The sequence below is a fragment of the Mastacembelus armatus genome, chromosome 16 (genome assembly GCF_900324485.2).
Source record: "Mastacembelus armatus chromosome 16, fMasArm1.2, whole genome shotgun sequence".
Classification (NCBI taxonomy): Eukaryota; Metazoa; Chordata; class Actinopteri; order Synbranchiformes; family Mastacembelidae; genus Mastacembelus; species Mastacembelus armatus.
The window spans coordinates 6,940,164-6,959,168 of record NC_046648.1 but is presented as its reverse complement, the minus strand read 5'-3'; the positions used below and the strand labels follow the sequence as shown (position 1 = coordinate 6,959,168).

General features: G+C 39.0%; 1 protein-coding gene across 8 annotated transcripts in view; it reads left to right on the top strand.

Moving 5' to 3' along the window:
- The window catches only part of plecb (plectin b), a 104,847-nt gene that overhangs the window by 18,573 nt on the left and 67,269 nt on the right, over positions 1 to 19,005 (top strand). For 2 of the 8 annotated variants that reach the window (XM_026293115.1, XM_026293114.1), the window contains exon 1: positions 16,036 to 16,075. The exons of the other annotated variants lie outside the window; for them this stretch is intronic. In XM_026293115.1, coding sequence (XP_026148900.1) covers positions 16,042 to 16,075 — 34 coding nt within the window. In that variant the 5' untranslated portion in view covers positions 16,036 to 16,041. Of the gene's footprint in view, positions 1 to 16,035; positions 16,076 to 19,005 lie in introns of those variants that run through there. 8 annotated transcript variants of the gene reach the window in all.

Here is a 19,005-nt window from a genome sequence, read left to right as displayed (position 1 = left end):
CTGTGAAGGCGCACTCAGTTGAGGGAAGACAAGAACTTTTTGATAGGCAGAATAATTTTATTCATAACAAATACTGTCCACATTCTTCTGGAAGGGAGCGCGAGTGGAAACATTTCTGTTATTGCCAGTAGGACTTAAAAAGACTTGCATGCAACAGGAATAATGGAAATACCCCTTTGCACATAATGTGACAGTAGCAATGTTTATTAGGAGGTAATGATGCGTGTGTGGGTGCATGTATGAGCGTGTCAGAGTCTATTCCTTACTCAACCCTGTCATTTCCTGACACTGAAAGGCACTGAGTTTACTGCTGGGCAGTGGTATTCAGGGCAACTGGAGCCGGTTGGTTGTGACCGTCACCACACCGGTCAGGAATGTCACAGCAGGTCACCCCACACAGCTGACAACAGGGGAATGTGCTCCACGTGCACACACACACAGACATGCTAACATTATAGATTAAGTTTCTCATTACTATTAGAAATACACGCTCAGGGGAACACAAACATGCCACAAGGAAAAACTTGTTACATTCTATTCATATCACTTAATCTCTTTCAGTCTGGGATACCAAAGACGGAGGAGTAAAGCTTGTTAGCAGCTCCAGATGCCTTGAAGATGCAGTTAGTTTTAAAACTACCCTAAATGGTGCGGCTGATTCTGGTTTCACCAAAAGGGATTACACAGACTGGCGTTACATAAAAGGCATGATTTGCTTTAAAGATAAAACAGCTTCTGAAAGGATGGGCTACTGTAAAACTAAACACAATCTCTTTTGTGTCCATGTGTCTGCTGACCGCTGGGTCTCTGAAGGGTGCGGCTGTGTTCCCCCTGATGACAACTCTGAAAAATATTGCAGTTGTTTGCTTTTCTATCTCAAAGTTAAGGTCGGTACTAATTTTGGCCTTCCTGTAGTGCTGTAGCTGCACTTTGACACAGTTGAACTCTGTTGTGTCGGGAATAATAAAGCTATGGCAGGGCTCCAGTTGTTCTACTGCAACATTTGAGTTTGTCATAAATGTGTTTGAAAAGTCCATTTGGCTGGGATGAATGCTGTGTAGAATATTTCACCTTTCTCTGCAAAGGTCATTACTGGTATTATTACAGTTAAGACGTGTAGCAGAACCGTGAATGCTTACATAGGTGGTGAAATGCCAGGTCCTGCAGTACACATCATTCATCATACCATGAATTTACAGCTGAAGGCCAGGACTGACGGTTGTTGTCATGAGCACACAGTTGGGGTGTATATTGATTTCTTGATTTCTAACAGTGAATGTATTACATTAAGGAGGATGGGATTTTCGAATAACCTGAAGTTAAACAGAAAAGCAACTACACAGGAAGTCGAAGTATAGGGATATTTTTAGGAAAAGGCAAACTCAGTTAAAACTCACCTAGTCCTGAGCCCAGACACAATCAGGGTCAGTTTTTGCTGAATGGAGCAGTGTTGTCAAATCAGAAAACACACATTGTTTGAATTAATTCAAATGCAAACCCATGTAGCCAAATCCTAAACAGCACTGGAGAATGGTTTTGTTAATTTTGTGGTGCTGCTCCTGTCTCATTTTAGTTTCAAGCTGATGTTAATCCTGTTAATCCATTTTTACAAAGATAGTCTTTTTCACATTTCTTTTCCAGTCAAATCAAGCTTTATTTATTTAATGCTTTAAACCAGCACAAGTTGACCAAAGTGCTTCACAATACAAAAAACAAAAATAAAGTGAAAGGGCAAAGTAAGTATAGGTCAGATCAGAACTAAGTGCCAAACTAAAAGATTGAGTTTTAGTTGAAACTTAAAAGCAGGGAAATCATTGATTACTTGGATCTGAAAGGGTAGAGAGTTCCACAATCTAGGAGCCACCACAGTGAAAGCCTGGTCTCCCCATCTTGACCGAGTCCTAGGTACAGTACTTCTAAGACCTTTTGATTAGAAATTCTCAGAAGTCTGTCTGGCTGATGAAGATTAAGATGTTCAGACAAGCAGAAAGGGTCTGAGCCATTTTCCATTTATGGTTCCAATTTCAAAGCACTTCCATACACATTTACATGATCTGGTATCAAAATGATATGTTCAGCATAGATGGCCATTTCTTTTTATTTTGCATCAGCATTACACAACAAAATAACAACTTTAAACTAATAAACACATAGTAAAATGGGACATGCCCTGGGTCAGACCATTAGAATATGGCACCCAACTGCCCTAAAGTTGCCCCACAGTGCAGCACTGCTTCTGGGAACTTGGGTCAGATCAGTGGATCAGTGCATTTTAAAAATGACATAGAAGGAACAGCCTCTGTAATTAGACGCATGCAATTTTGAACTTGAATAAGTCATGATTTTTTACATGTTTAAACAGTAGTTATTAATATTGACAGTTTAGTTTACATGTGTAGTCAGTAGTCCACCCTGATAGACAGAAGGCCTCCAAGAAATGTAGAAACCTTGTCATAAACAGTAGGAGGCAGTGGGACATAATGCACATGTTGGAAAAGAGATATAGAGTACATGCTGTTGTCAGATTTGGGAAGGCTGAATGCTGTCTAGAAGATTTGATGTCAGTAAATCTGTCAGACATGTAGTACAATTCCCACCACCCATCCTGGAAGCAGTGCGCTGCAGCCAGTCGCCAGAGTGGCGCCTCTTGCAGAAACTCCCTGTCATGCATAGCGGAGACAGAAAAAGATGATGAGGCAGTCAGTCAGTATGGGAGAGGCACAAGACAGTACAGAGACACAGTGCTGAAATGAAACTGAGAGAAGGAGGGGTTTTGAACAGCAATTAAAAGGAAGAAAAAGCAAATCCTCCTTTGACTTAGCATTTGTCAGGTATGTGGTTGATTTCATGCTCAGCAGCAGTTTGGTTAGGTGAGAGGACATGTAAGGTGACACGGCTGGCCTGTTGTCATGGTGGGTCTGCTGGAGAGGTTTAAGTTTGGCCTCCAAAACTGTGCCAAACATGGCACAGTGCCTAGAGGCAATATAAATTGTCCTTATACTGCTCAAGGAAATAAGTATACAAAATGTATATACTAGAGCTGAAACAATTGGACAATTGGTCAGTTGGTGCATTCATAGATTGGTGCATTCATAGAAAATGAATCTGTACAGTAAACTAAGCCCTGGTGGTGTGTGGTGAAAACCGATGGGTTTAAATGGTGATGAGAGGTCAGAGCAGTGAGCTCGAGCTTTTTTTCCATCCAACTGTTGGGCCACACACACACTCTCTGTGCCAGCTCCATGTACTTTCCCTAAAGGCCCATGGAAGGCATTGCTTGGCAAAGACCGTGTTTCCAACCTTATGTCAGCATCCAGCTTACTGCTCCCTGGAGGCTGCTCGCTCCCCATGTAGAAACATAGTAGGCTCAGTGTGTATCTGATGAAAGGAAAATTGTTCCATTCATGCACTATGTGTATACTGCAGAGTAGCACCCATAATAGCACATAGTAACTTTTTCATCTGTATGTTACACTAAAATTAATCAGGGTGCTTGAGGGAACAGTGATTCAAATACATTATTTTTTTCATATATTGTTTGTCCTGTTTTTCTCACTGTACATTCAAGTACTAAAAAGATCTTCTGCTTCTTTTACTTCTTCCCATACTAGTTGAGCTAAGCATAGCCCCTAGTGGATCACTGTGCTCATAACAACAGACCTAATCATCTTAAAAGCAGGGGAATACACTTTTGTGGAAATCTTTAAGGAAAAAGAAGCTTTGAGCTAATTGTCCATTTGTGATGTCCTGGACAAATTAGCTCAAATAGTGTAATAGATGATGGTTATGGCTCATTTCCTATTAAGTGCCTTTCAGATGAGCGGTACATTCTGAAATCATCTTTTAATCCAGGCCTGGATTAGCCTCATCACTTCCTGTAGCTGATGATTGTGTCTAAATAAAGTTAAAAATGACAGCATCTCCCCAGTGATGCTCTTGGTCCAGCTCTAACCATCTGATTTAGAGTTGAAGTCAGTGAGTCAGTGTGTGGGTGGGGGACCTCTGGGGCCTCAGCTTGCTCCCTGTCCACAGCAGAAATTGTTTTCATTAAGATGAAAAACTCCCTTCTGCAAATAGGATGTGACTTGGAGCAGAACCACCCAGTGTCCACCTCACTTTGTAATTTATCCAAATCTCAAATGGGTGGCTATTTGCAGGGTGTGAAAGCTTCCATGGGCCCCGGGTCTTAGATCTTCCAGGGTTAGGAAACCTCTAGAGGTCATTTCTTGATACCCTGTTTCTCCTTCATCTCAAATCCAAAACTCCTACAGCAGTCTTGTTTGTATCAGTATGGTTGTAAAATCAGGTTTAAACAGCTGCTCATTGTTTGTCTGTCAATTTAGAAACACTTTTTCACCTTTTGTATACAAACACAACACATGGAATTCAGCAGAAAAATGATAATTTAATAAACAAAGACATGGTTTTATGTAAATTTAATATAAGCTGAAATACAAATGTAAACTTCAATTGAATAAAAGATTCATTAAATCTTTGTTGCGTTGTGAAAGCTCTGCAAAATAACAGTGGTGTGGTTTCTCTGCCCACAATGATTCTTTCCCTTCACAATACACTATATCCCTGACTGACAGGCAGTGATCCGCTGTATTAATTCCACTAGCTTAACTTTTTTATCACTGCCTAATGCAGACAGTTGCATTTTTGGTGGGGAGGCTGGTCTCCTGCCCACTGCTGCCTTGGGCTCTAAGCCGGTACATTGGGTTGGAGATTTGAGTGGCTGGGTGACCTCAGAGAGAAGGAATGTTTTGTCTGGATGTTCACAGCAGGCTACCAGTGTGCTGTGGACAGGTCAGAGGGATGTGAACAGCAAAACGTGAGAACTGGTAAGATTATGAACATTCCCAGGTAAAGAACATATGCAGACTGTGCAATAATAACAGAGCAATAATCTAATAAGCTATTGGAAATACAGTATGGCTGGTTTCAAACCCAAGCAAAACACTGTCTGCAGGCCAATTTGTATCTGTTCACACTCAGTCACTCTTGCTTTTGCTGCCTGTTTGTTTACAACTGTGAAGGGTAGCAAACTTGAGTAAAAAAAAAAAAAAAAACTCAAGGCCATTTAGGCACTTGCTATTTTCCAGAGCTTTCAGTCTTCATTAGGAGTTAGAGTTTGCTTAGTTATCAAGGAGATGGCTTAGTTGTCATCCTGTGATATATATGTTTTCTTTGTCTGACACTGCTGAAACAGGTAACAAAGTGGAGAACAGGGAGGGTTCTGGCAAGTGATCAGGGATGCAGCAAGAGGCAACTTTGACTGCTAGTGAGAGGAGATTTCCTTAGCAGGCCTTGACAAATAAACCTCAGCAATTTACAGACTGCTTCACTGTTAATGAAATCTTGTGTAGGTTGGCACGATCCTGCTGGAAGTCTGCACTGGGCCTACACAGAAGCAAATAACTCCACAGCTCACCCTGAGCCAACATGACAAAAGCGCCGCTCCTTAAAAATCTCATTCTTTCCAAGACCCAGTTATGAAAGATTCACCCCTGTAACCTCGAACAAATGTTTTTACATTGAGATACTCAGGTTTTTATTGCATCCAGCAATTAAACTCCACTATTAGATTTTTGTTCTTCCCTCCAACTGTTGGAACAACAGAATTATTTAACCACTGAACTGATGAACATGAGTCATTGGACAAGGGGAATCCAAAGATGTTATTGCTCATTACCTGATTTGATGAGAGTCATTTTCTTTGGGTGTTTACCAACATTTATACCGTGAACATGATTAACATTACACAGTGGTGTACAGCTGTCTGTTGTACAGTTTGACAATAAATGCTGAGAAATCTGCTTGTTTGCTTTCCATCAGAGAATTAGATGTCATTAAATATTTCTTTAATAATATTTGGGTAATCTTTCTACATGATGATTTTGGCATGTTTGTTTATTTCACAAAACCTTTACTCTTTCTGTGTTGTAAATTTTTTTTCTACCAGCCAAGGCAAATATTAAATCCTGTTTATAAGTACAGATGGTCAAATAGCTGAATCAATCAGCTAAAAGTGATCCAATCGGGAGCACACAAAGCTCCCGTCACTGAAACATTAAATAATTCACTTAACTATTTGTCTGGCTTATACTTTTTATATTCACTGAAAAAATTATACATATTGTCAGTTCTTGTTTTTTAGTCTAGTTTATGTTTTTAATAATTTTTTTGTCATAGTTCATTGATGAAATCAACAGTTTCTTAAGGATAATTTAGCTGTTAAAGGTTACCAGAATAAAAGAAATATTATTTATATTGATTACTACCTGTAAAAAGTACCTGTACTGTCTAATATTAACAAGCAATTCAGTATAAACATCATTTTTACTTCATTGTCTGGCTGGTCCTTTATAGAACATGTCCCAGTAACAAGAGTCAGGTTTGGGCACAGGTCCAGAGGGCTACTGATGTCAGCCAAAGCAAGCGACACAGCACTTAACACACAAAAGCACACAACTGGCTTCATCTGTTAATTTGAAATGCTTGTCTGTCTTTATGTGTAATGTCTGTGTGACTCTCTTGTATAATACACACTTGACTGAATTCTCCTTGACACTGTGAAACAGCTCAATTCCATTTTGCCCGCTGCCAAAAATGTGTCAGTTGCTTCCTTCCAGACATCCTTTACTATGTACCAGAGGCCGTACCAGAGCTGAATCAAATAATAGCCCTGCAGCAAGGCCACATGCTGTCTGATCTGAGCTGAGACGGAGGCCAACTGATTATTAGTGGAAGATTTACTGTCATTTATTTTAAATAGATTTTGATGTGGTACACCCAGATCGATGTCCTTTGGTTTGGACAGCAGCCTGTGCTACTGGGTACAAGCAGGGCTTCCTTGGTAAGGATGAAGCTTGATCACTGGTTGAAGTAAATATATACAATATGCTGAATGCAAGTCAGACAGTTAGTAAAAAGGATGAAGTTTTGATGTGTTCACACGGCAGAGACTGTTTGATGAGAGACACACTTGGTTATGTTATTAGAGTTTCATTTTTATGTTGAAAGCTTTTCAGCTGATTTTAGGTTATAATTAATGTTGTGAGTTCTTTACATTAGAGATCTAACAACCGGAGAAGATTTGTGATTCAGACCACGGACACACAGAGGTCATTGTTAGATGTCTGGTGGTCTGGTTTTTATTTTGTTCTTTATTCAAGGAGCATTATGTGTTTTGTCCTATTTCACATTTATTCTTCAATCCCAGTGGCTACATTGGCTTCTTGCTGAAGTGGGTGTGCATGCACTTTCACACATGATAACAATAACAAGTCTCTTCACAAAGTCTTTAGTTCTGTTACACAGTTAGAAGAGATTCTTAGAGCCAAAGCATCAGTTTTTCTATAAATAATGGCTCAAATTACCTTGTGTGTAATTAGAAATGGGGTTGCTCATATTGATAAACCTCTAGACACCTATGACCTGACCCTGCTGTTCCCCTCCACTCAGTGTTTCGGTCTGTAGTGGATCAGTGTTTTGTGTTTTGTATGCTACTCTACCTGCCCAGCACCAAACAGCTAACAGGCACAATTATTAATGGACTCCTCTGGAGGGTTAAAATCAAAACTGAGCCGAAAGTAGGGTGAATAGTGGCCTTATAGTCATTACATGGACTGTAAAGAATCTTTAACTGCTAACAAGAGTGTTGCAACTTTATGGTGCCCCCAGGTGGCCAAATTGCTTCTGGAGGGCCTGGGAAAACGACTTGTTTTTGTTGTTTCATTTTGAGTACTTGTTAAATATATATGTAATTACTGATAAATATTTACAGATTTGCATCACAACCCTTAATTTATAATATGCTTTGATGCTTACATGTGGTAGATATAATTAGCACTAAACCAGTTTGGGTTGGAATTAGAGAGTTTCTCCATATGTTTGTGGTCAATCTGTATAAGAAGCAGACTCATCCTGGGAATTTCTGCATGGAACCGGGTGTGGTGATGGGATTCTGGTTCTTTGCATGAGCACTCACAATACACACAAATGAAATATGCTCAAAATGGTCCTCACAAAGATAGAAATACATGCACACGCACACAACATTATCACACACACATATGCACACACGCACAACAACGTCATTATCTTTCTTAACAAATTAACAGACGTGATCTCCACACACTCTGTTGTGTTTATTTGTGTTCTAATGCCATTGTTACAGTGTAGAGTTATTGGTAGGGATTGTGCTATACAACCTGATTGGCTAGTTCGTGATAGCGCTGGTAGCTCTTTGATGAGTGATTGCCTGTGTGTACACTGCAGCGTGTGACTGAAAAGCCAGTTTTATGTGAAAGGGGAGGTGGAGGAAGAAGAGGAGGAGCTTTGTATTGTGTGCATTCCTGCACAAACAAAATGTTTATGTGTGAGTGTGTGACAGCCTGTGAGTGTCCATGCACACATGCTTTATCAGAAGCACCAAAACAGAGCGGCGTCCCGCTCAGCAGACCTGTAGAGGCACAGAGACATTTAAAGATAGAAAAAAACTTTGATTTGATCTACTCATAGAAAGGATCACTTCATCATCACTTACACCAAACTGCACCAAGGCCATACTTCTGAATCTTCAACAACATTTCCAGCATTTGGTTTCATCAGTCTTCGCATGGAAGCCAAAAAGGTCACAATGGACTGCTCCCGATCTATCCAGAATGAGATTACTTCTCTGAAAGGTATTTCCATATTTTGATATTGATTTACATAACTAAAAACCTGAGTATTTGACCATATGTAATGTCCAATTTAAATGAAAGTAACAGGCTGAACAGTCGAGACATTTTATTGTGTTACTGTGTCTCTATAGGAAGGCAAACAGGGAGGAGTGTCTGAGGCATTGTTTCAGAAGCAGCGGAAGTTCAGAATATCCCCCAGTTCAAACGCTTCCAGCTCAGCTTCGCAATTATATTCGTTTAATAGTGATTGTGGACAAAAGCAGAGAAGGAGAAGTAAAGTATGTCATTGACCACAATTTTTGTAAACAGGAATACTTATTAGGACTAAAATGAAACCTGGTATTTGAGTGACGTACAGTCGGACCTCACATTTGCCATGCAAACCCACCATGCAAAGTTCAGCATCATGTTGCCTCAGTTGAATTTAGTAGTGGATCTTGTGCTTAGTGAGCAGCTCTACCTTTACTCACCTGTAACTTTGTGTCACGGTATGTGTTGTTTCATCCCTGTATATGTTCCTGTAGTTAATGTGACCTGTCAGGCTTTACATCTCCAGGCAAGATAAGTGCATGTGCTGCTCCAGTTCCTGTTGCCAGGTAAATAGTTACATGTCTCCAAGAGTAACCTGTTGGAAAACAGAAAACTGTAATTGTAAACTACAAATGGCCGTTAGAGGTACCCGCAGTAGACAGAGGGGTAACGTGATAAGTGTTTTGCTTATCTGGCATTAAACAAACAAACAAATAAACAGGTTTACAACAGGCGCATACACTGTTAGGTTAAACAAGCACACAAGCAGTAGACAAATGGATAAAGGAAGCCATGTTTTTTTGTGCAGAACAATATACAACATAGGAAAGGGCTTTCTGACCAAGCATGACTCCATATGAAAATACGAAAAGCTTTTGTCAATAACATAAAACGATGGATAGAATCAGAACAGAAGAGAGGCAAGTCAAACAGGCTTATATATAATATATAAATAATATATACAATATTCACTTCTTGGATACTTCTTGGATACTCTGACAAAAGGAAAATTACAATTAATTATGATCAAAAATGTGTAGTATTCTAGCAGTAGGACGATACCACAAACTGGATGTCTTAACATATACTTTATTCAAGATACTTTAGGATTTTCTTCTTTTCTTGGGTAGTAGTTTGAATATTTTGGGTCTAAGACAGGTTGTCAGACAAAGCAGAACATTTGATGAAGCCACCTTGAGATTTTTCGTGATATTCAAACAATGAAATTATTAATTGAAGATATAATTGTTTGTGCAGCTCTATGAAACTCCTTAATTAAGTTCTGAAAAAGGTCCAATGTAAGGTGAAATATGATGTGATGATGTCATGGCATCATGTCCCACCCCGACAGTGTGTGGGTGCATTGGTGGGTATCGGGGTAGAACGATGGTGCAGCACTGAAATGGCCATATTGATTTCTATGCAGACTTATCACATAGACACCACATTAACCACCCACTTGTTTTTTCCCAGGAAGTGTTTTTTGACTCACAGGATTAAGTAATTCCCAGCAGAAGTCAGACAGTATTTATTATCAAAACATCAAAGGTGATTGCATTAGCAAACTTCTCAGGTCCCTGGTTTGTTGGTGTCCCAGAATAAATCTTAATGCTATTATAAATGTGTCACTGTCTGACACTGTGGTGTTTATTTAACCACTGTGGTCACATTAAAAGGAAAGTATTGAATCTCACTATGGTGTAAAAGTTAGACAAGGACTTTGAGTGAATTATATAGAGAGACTTCTGCAGTCTCATGACACAGGGTGATATTCCTGGTAGAAGTCTCTTTCTCTTCATGTCTCTCCATCTCATCCTTGGCTTAATTTCAGTCCCAGTTGTGATTCCTGGGCAGAGCAGCTAAATAAAATCCCTGAGGCCTGTGCCCTATTTTGCCTTGTAACAGAGAGCTTCTGTATGTTTTATGATGTAGCATCCTGCTATCAGACTGCACCCAGTATGTGGAAGGTAAAGCTTCTTATAGCACGTTGATTGTGTTCAAGGGGAGGACAAAAATCAGAGTTTTTGTCTGTATTCATCTACCATCTTCTGTCAAGGGCCTGGTCTTCAGGTATTATTTTCTTCTGAAAAGGTCTGATCCTACAATCGTAGGTGATTATTTTCACTCCATCATATTAAGTGTCCTGTAAATGCCTTAGATTATTATAAGAATGCGCTACTGCTGTGATAATTTCTCTTTTCTTCTTTTGATTTCTTCATTTAAGCCTTCATTGGCCAATGAACCATAGATGTATATGGTAACTTCACTGACCTTGATTTCCAGTGTACCTGAAAATTATGGAATAAGTAAAAAGAATAGAAAAAGAAAGTATCCTCCAATATGGTTGAAATTTAGAATTTCCAAGTATTTCACTGAGTGCAGGGAATGATTGTTAAGGGTTATTTATATGTCACTCTTTATTTACAAACTGTGTCATTTAGAGGGATGTCTTGTCATATGTTAAGGGGTTAGAGCAGGTACTGTACAGGTGGACCTTGGGATTTTTCTTATTTTTTACAAAATCTTGTGATGTCATTTCTCCCTCTTTTCAGTTCCATTAAACTTTAACGTTGTGACCTGCTTAATTTAAATGTGTGTGTGTTGCTGATTTTAAGTTTAAAATGCTTTAAAAAGCAAACCTAAAAACTTTTAATAAATGTAATCATTTTAATAACTTTTAATAAATGTTCTTAATAGTACTGTCAATGTAATTATAAAACTTTCAAAAGCACATTTTATACAAAAACAAACAGGCATTGAAAATAATGCACAACATTTTTTCTTATATTCCCACCAGTGACTGACACGTGAATATTACATGCTAAGCTTTATATATGATAACAACGTGCAGTCTAATAACCACTGTTATTGAGACACTGCCTTGCCTCTGTTACTGTCTGAAAAAGAAATAGCTTTTATTACGCAGGAAGCTGTCTTAGGATGGTAGTGCATTCCAGTATGTTTCTATTTAAATATTTGTATAGCAGCCTGATGATATGCAGTGGTGTTAGCTCATGACATCTGTGAAGATGTGAATTATTTATTTATTTATATAACTGAGCCCCAAGTTAACGTTTTGTGCTAAAATGGATTTTGTCATTCCTTTGCTTTAACCATTATTAAAAAAAAAATGCAAACAAGGGCATTAGGTTGAAAGGAAAATTCATTTTCATTCAGCACTGTGCTTGTACACACACCTCCCTAATCAGAGTCAGAAGGGAATTCCCTGACCGGATTGTGGGTATCCTGGGGCATTACCACTCATACACACTCCTGCATGTCTTCCTGCTTTCACTGACCTGCATGATGGACTGTTTCCCACTTTCCGACTTGTAGTACACACTTACATATGCTTCCTCCTGTCACACTTGACTGTTCCTGTGTTTCCTGACCAGTGGCAAAGGTGACATTGTTTTGAAAATGTGTGGGGGTATTCTGAAGCTGAGAAGCAGGGCAAATGGCTTTCCATGTGTCAAACATTCTTGTGGTTGTTTACACATAACCTCTGAGAGATGTAGCTGTTTTTCCTGGATTCTGGAAAGCTGTGTGAAATTTGGCTTAGGAATGCTGCACACAAGGTGTTCTCAATGTTCTTTTGTTTTATTTATTTTATTATTTTCCCTATAATCACATGCTGTTCTGTCAGCCTTTATACTTCTGCATAAACTCTTTTTGAAGCCCTGCATTGCCATCATGGTGCATTCATGTGAGTGATGAGCAGTGCCAATAACAAAGTGGTTGGTCATATTATCACCGGTTTGCTGATTTCAGAGAACACTGTTTGCATTCAGGACAGTTTCAGCCCTGTGCTTGTTGCCAGACATTAGGAGGCGCCACAGCATGGGGGAATGGTATAGTCTTTTTTAGGTTTTGTTACCAGATATTGTAGTGAATGCTGTTGTTTGACTTACCCTTTTTACTAACTAATGGTCCCTTGAAAATGCTGCTCTGTTAGATCCATGTCTTCTGCCTTGGATCTTGCCGAGCCAGCTGAAAAATCACGGAGCACCAGAAAAGAAAGGAAAATGTGCAGGAGGCTTTTTAAGACTCAGGAAGTTGTAGTTGCTTTAATGGAACCTGCTGATATAACATCAGACGTGTCAATGCCCTGTGCTACTGTGTAGCTATACTGCTGAGCACTGATATTGGCATGTTTGATTATTACTGGGACAAAATCAATGTAATCCAGCTTTTGCTGCCAGTCTAAAGTAAATCTTGACACCAGCTTTGGGGAGAGAATGCCAGCTGCCAAAAATGCCAAAAAAGGCAACAAACTGCTTTTCAGAAGCTACTGTACATGACAAAGGAATGCAAAGAGACTTAATTAAAGAATAAAAAAGGAATCAAATAAGAATTTGAGAGGGCAGTTTCTTTTCTACAGGTTGTGAGTGTTCTTTTCTCCACACTGCATCTGGCCATGGGAAAATCAAACCGGTATTTAATTTTCCCACAGGCTGATAAGAGCAGATTTCTGAACTAGATGGCAGTCCAGGCAGGATGTGACTCACTGAGGAGTCACTTGTCTATCTTGGGTTTATCTATTTAGAATAATGTATCAAAAAGGATGCATGATCAACAAATGACTCAGGGTGTGATACATTGGAATAATCATCTTCCTTAGGTAATGATGGAGAGGTGTGTAATTGTCTCTCAGTTAAGACAGTAATAAAGTGTGAACCATTTCCTTGCTTTTCAGTATCCTCCTCTAATGGCCTAGCGTTGCCTTTTTTCAATGAATACCCTCTAAACGGTTCAAGGTGAATTTCACTTATTTTCACTTTTAAAAATAGTAATCAAGACTTGAATGACCTGTTAGATGTAATGTTAGAAATTTGGGCTGGGCACTGAGGATTGTCTGATTATAACAGTGCAGTTCATTTGGCTTCTGTGTGGTCTGATCTGTGTGGTCTATTTTAGAGAGATAGGGCAGGACAATGGATTGTGTCTCTTGTTATTGATGACTTGTGGAATATCCCTTCCATCCTTTCCTCCTATTTTTGCTTGTATTCTGCCACATGGGAATACATCAAATTCCTCAGCTGTTTTGTTATGTGTCGACCTTTATTTAGCAGCTGTGTTACAACAGCACTGAATCTGAGCAGTATAATATACTGTATATTCCACTTATTTTTTTATTGCATGCAATACTCACACATTATTATTCACACTTCAGTAACCTGGAAAATCACTACTGTTTGTTACGTGATACCTGTGTGGTTCCGTAAGCATCTGCTTTCATTCTTCTCCATAATCCCTTTAGCAATTTGCACACAATTCAAGACATTCCTGTGACACAGAAATCCCTGCATCCCTACTAGGAAATGCATCATGGGTAGTTTCCCTTCTCTTTTGTTGAGCTATTTTTGGTGATGGTGTGCTCTGAGGGAAAGCCACCATATATTTAGGCTCATCCACAGTTCTACATCTGTGATTTAATTTTGTCTCCGTCATTGCGAACACGAGCAGACTGAAGCCAAGGGGAAATACAAGTCATAGCCACAGTATATCCTGGCAAACTGAAAATATGTGTATGTGTCAATGTAGCTTTAGGTGCTGAGTGGGTGATGGTGCAGTCCCGCAAGTAGGTATCTGTTGCTTTTAGTAATTACAGTGTTAAATACTGAGGCTGTGTCTGAAGTTTTATTGGCATTATATTATTATTTCTTAGAACCAGTATTCCTACATGTTTTACTGTGTTCACCAGGTACATTATTGTGCAGGAAACTATTGATTATCATTCATAGTATGCAACTCAGCAGGAAACAGGAGGGAAGACAATAACAACATATGAGCCATTTTTTCAGTCTAGTTTGATGTTAGAGGCTAAAAGTCCCAGAATTGATCAGGTCTTATAGTAGAGATGTTTCTAACCTCAATATGTTTTATTTAAACTGATCACATAAATGCTCAAATATCCGATGACTCCCTTAGAATTCACTATTGGTTATTTCCAGAAGCTCTTTTTCTTGTAGTGAATCTGACAGGCACAACAATGTGCATATGCAAATTAGGAGTATTTAATTAAGTCTATTAGAAACTGTGGCTTTTATTTTATGCTGCGACTGTGCTGTAAGGAAAACAACTCAGGGCTCAACAAATGAACATCTGGCTTTTGTAAGAGGATTATTGGGCTAATCAGACTCACAGAGAGCTTAAGGAAGAGAGAAAGCAACTTAGGACTAAATGTTTATGTTCAGTTAATGTAGAATTACATTTAAATAGCTGCCTGTTTAAATAGAGTTCACTTATTTTTCAGCTAACTAAAAGTATTTGATAAAGTAATGATTATAACCCACCAAAAATATATTGTCAGCACTTGTAAATGAAGCCTTATCCTTGGGCTTTACTATACTCTCCCCTGGCTCCACTTGATATCTCCAGCTTGGGTTAATGTGTGTAGTGCTATGATTCAGTTTAAGAATAAGTGTTAATCATTAACCTTCTGCACAGCACATATTAAGTTTAATGGTAGCTTTTACCTCCACTATATACAGGATATCATTTACTGTGCATGTTGTATGTTTACTACTGTGGTTTTAATGCATCCACTTGCACCAACTATAACAAGAATGGCCTAATTGCATACATATACCAGATATAGCTTGGACACTCACACCCTCTCTTTACAGTATATTACGCAGTGTGTAAACACTCATATCACTTTGGCTTCAGAAGTGCTGGTGCAAAGCCATGTAACTACACCCCTGAGACTGTGGCACTAGTCCAGTACTTTTAAATGCTGCAGCCTCCTCTGTGATCTTATTGTCTCTAATTAAACAAGATTTCTGTTTCTGATTGTCACAGAATTTTGCCACGCAGCATACATGTACATATATTAGATGGTGAAAATGTCTTTTTATATGATAAAAATCTGCATGAAAATCTTGATGAATACTCCATTGTAACTATAATTGCCACATGCAACATCATCGTTGTCATTCCATGAAGGAGCACAGAGTGCTTGTGCCAGATTTAATTTTAAATTTTCACTGCTGTTCTTTTTGTTCCTTTCTGCCCTTCTTTGCCTTTGTTAGTAGCCTGAAATTTTAGCTCTTTTTCAAATACTTCGGCACTATACGCACACACATGAGCCAAGGAGGGGGAGGAGAGGGCACGGGGAGACTCCCATTCTGTTGCTCTGCACAGCGTGACGTGTTTGAAAGGGAGAGCGCAGAAAGAACATAAATGGTGAGAGAAAGTCAAAGATCTGCAGTGACACACATCAAAAACGAGAGAGGGAGCTGTGAAGGGAAGGAAAGCTGTCAAGTAAGATCGCTACAGTGACTCTTGCTTTTCCAAAGTTCTTTTGACGTTACTGTAAATGTTCAGCATGGAGTACTTCTACTCGAGCAAAGGTAAGCCATACTTTTGTGCATAACTGAACAGAACTGCAGCTGAAAGGGGAGAAAGCAGACAGGTAGCCAAGCCAAGAGGTAAAGTGATACAGGTGGGGAGCAAACAGAGAATTCTGTGGGCGGGACTGTACATGGGTCATACAGCAGCAGTAAACACATAACAGGTGCCTTTCTCAATCAGTGGTTGCATGCAGAGCTGGACACAATGGCAACAAATGGTGTAGCATGAGACTGCAGAGGTCAGAAGAGTTTCTTTATTTTGCTCGATCACTGAAAGATCTCTCTCCCTTTCATGTATCTTTGTTTGCTTTGAGTGTTGTATGGTAGCTTGGTATGTGCTGGGTATTTGCTTGGTGATGTGTATTCAGTTACTTGCATTACAAAGTCAACTTTTTAACCCTCAGAGATTGGTATTGGCCTTAGAATCTGGTGTTGGTTGGGCTAATATGCATTAACTAATGTTCTGTAACTTTTTCAGAACATAATAAATAGTATTATAGCACGCATCTTAACACCATTAGTCGAGACTTTATTTGATATTGGTGCTGTTAAATAATATAGCTGACTGTGTGTATAGCCTGAGGGGATTCCTGTCAGTGATTTGCTGTTAAGTGCTTTCTGTGCAGGGATCTGTGGGAGAAATCAGAAAGGGTATCCAGAAAAATGATAATTAACTTATAGTTTGTATAAATAGTTGTGAAAAGAATTGGTTATGTCATCTATAGTTATAGTTATTTAATAGTTAATCGAAAACAATAACAAAAATAAGCTCCTGATTTGAAGAATATCATTGCTAATGTAGCTGTGCTTAAACCCTTTGGAATCTACAATAGACTCTTGTTCATATATTACATCATTTGCTGGTGGGCCCCTAAGCTCCGCAGGGTCAACTGCATTGCAAAGAGGCATAGAGTGGTACTGTGTGTAATCTTAAGTGTCTTCTATAATAAAGAAGGCACCACAGCTGGCAATTTGAGGAAATATTCCCTTTCCCCACTGTGTGAAGAACATTTTCTGATTGTGATTTTCATTGGATCTGGGTTTCCATATTTTGTAGATGAGTGTATGTATTGTAGTAAAGCAGAATATGTTTACTGTCTTCATACCACACCTTATTTTCCAGAAATTTTTAGATGCTTGTGTTTTTTTCCCCCCTGAGATGACATTTTCTAGGGACTTCACTGTACAAAGAAGACAGTAATAATCAGCTGTATGTTTTCTGTTGTAACATGAGCTACAGTAGTAAATAACCATTTAATAAAAGCTTTTAAACATATATTAAACCATGAGTAACCCACTGAGGTCTTAAAGCCCATTTTCTAACAGTTTTTTTTAGAGGTAGAAATGTTAAATGACATATTTAAGCTAATTATTGCTCCGTAAATTGGCATAAAGAAATACAGCATAATTGCACAGTTCTAGGCTTTATGTGAAAATTATATATACAACTGCGATGTTCTGTCCTAAGCATCTTTAGCACCTCTGTTGTCAGAAATAGATATTTTAGTGCTTGCATGCACAACATCTGACAGACTGATTGCATTGCTAAGTGTTGCCACTGCAGGTGACACTGCGCTGGTATTATTTGTGATCTGCTTTGAGTTTTCAGGTTTTTGGTGCAGGGAGCACCAAGATCATCAACAGAAAACCCACCATAATGATATCACAGAACATTACTGTTTAATTTAAAAGGGATCTCTTTTTTTTAAGGTTCAGTGCAAAAGCAGCACAGACATAAGCTGAAGTAACACTCAGCAGCTGAAGTTAGAAGCATTAACCTCTGATCTCATAATATTCCATCAAAGATAGATTAAATCCTCTGAGGTGTAACTCACTAGTGAATGGGTGCTGACTATGGCCATGTGGTCCTGCATAGATTTACTGTCTTGTCTTCACTAGCTGCTCGCTAATTTGACAGTTTATATCCCTGTTTCAGCAGCCTGAGCACTACATTATCCTGCTGCTGACTCTCAGCCCAGAGCTCACAGGGGAGGGATTTTTCCTCTCACTCAAAGGCTTTTTTGCTGCCACACACTCTGGGATTACTGAGCTTCCATCAGGCTGCAGTATGATTCAGAGACCTCCCTCAGAGGGAGAAGAATTGCTGTACTGTGTGTGTCTGTCTGGGTGTTTGGCTGGTGGAGGTTTGTCTCACTGCCAGTGACCAGTGTCCCTAAGAATGCACTTTAACAGAAAAGCCAAGGGCACAATTCTGAGACTGTATTTAGTGATGGAAATGTGTGCATGGTTGTCGTTTTAGTTCCACAGTAGGTGCCCAAACAGTCTGCTGCACTGGTACCAAAAAAGTGTCTGCATAATCTCACTACAACTGACTGAAAATGAAAAGCCCATTATTTGTTCTGTGGATTTCGAACGTACATGTTGATCTGTCACATGTCACAGTTCTGTTTAGTCTGTTTAGTCAAATCAACTGGAGTTCAGTGAAAGATTATCGCTGAGAGTGTGCTTCCTTTGGTTTTCCAAATAAGGTGTTGTGAATTTGATTACAAAATGTTTTTTACTTGCCTGATTGTCTGATTGCTCATTAACTCTTTACTTATTAATAGCAGTAACTGATGGAAATGATGAGAATACAGTTTAGTTGTAATCAAGAGGAAATGACCTTTTAATTTCAACAACAAAAGTAACAAGAAAACATATTCTCAATTTAATTCTTGGGAAGAAATGTTGCTGATTTGGTCCCATGGTTTGATGCAGACTGATTTGTAGTCGTATAGTCAGCTTTTAAATTCCTGCCTCTACTCCTTTGCTAATGAGTCCCAGATATAACAGAACTTTTAAGAGGTAAAATGTGGCCTTAACAGAAAATGTTCATTACTCCGAGTGATTATGATTACTCATTTTTCATTTGGCACTGGTTGGATGTCTGGAGTTTTTGGCTTAAGGAAACAATGCTTGTGACATGATCA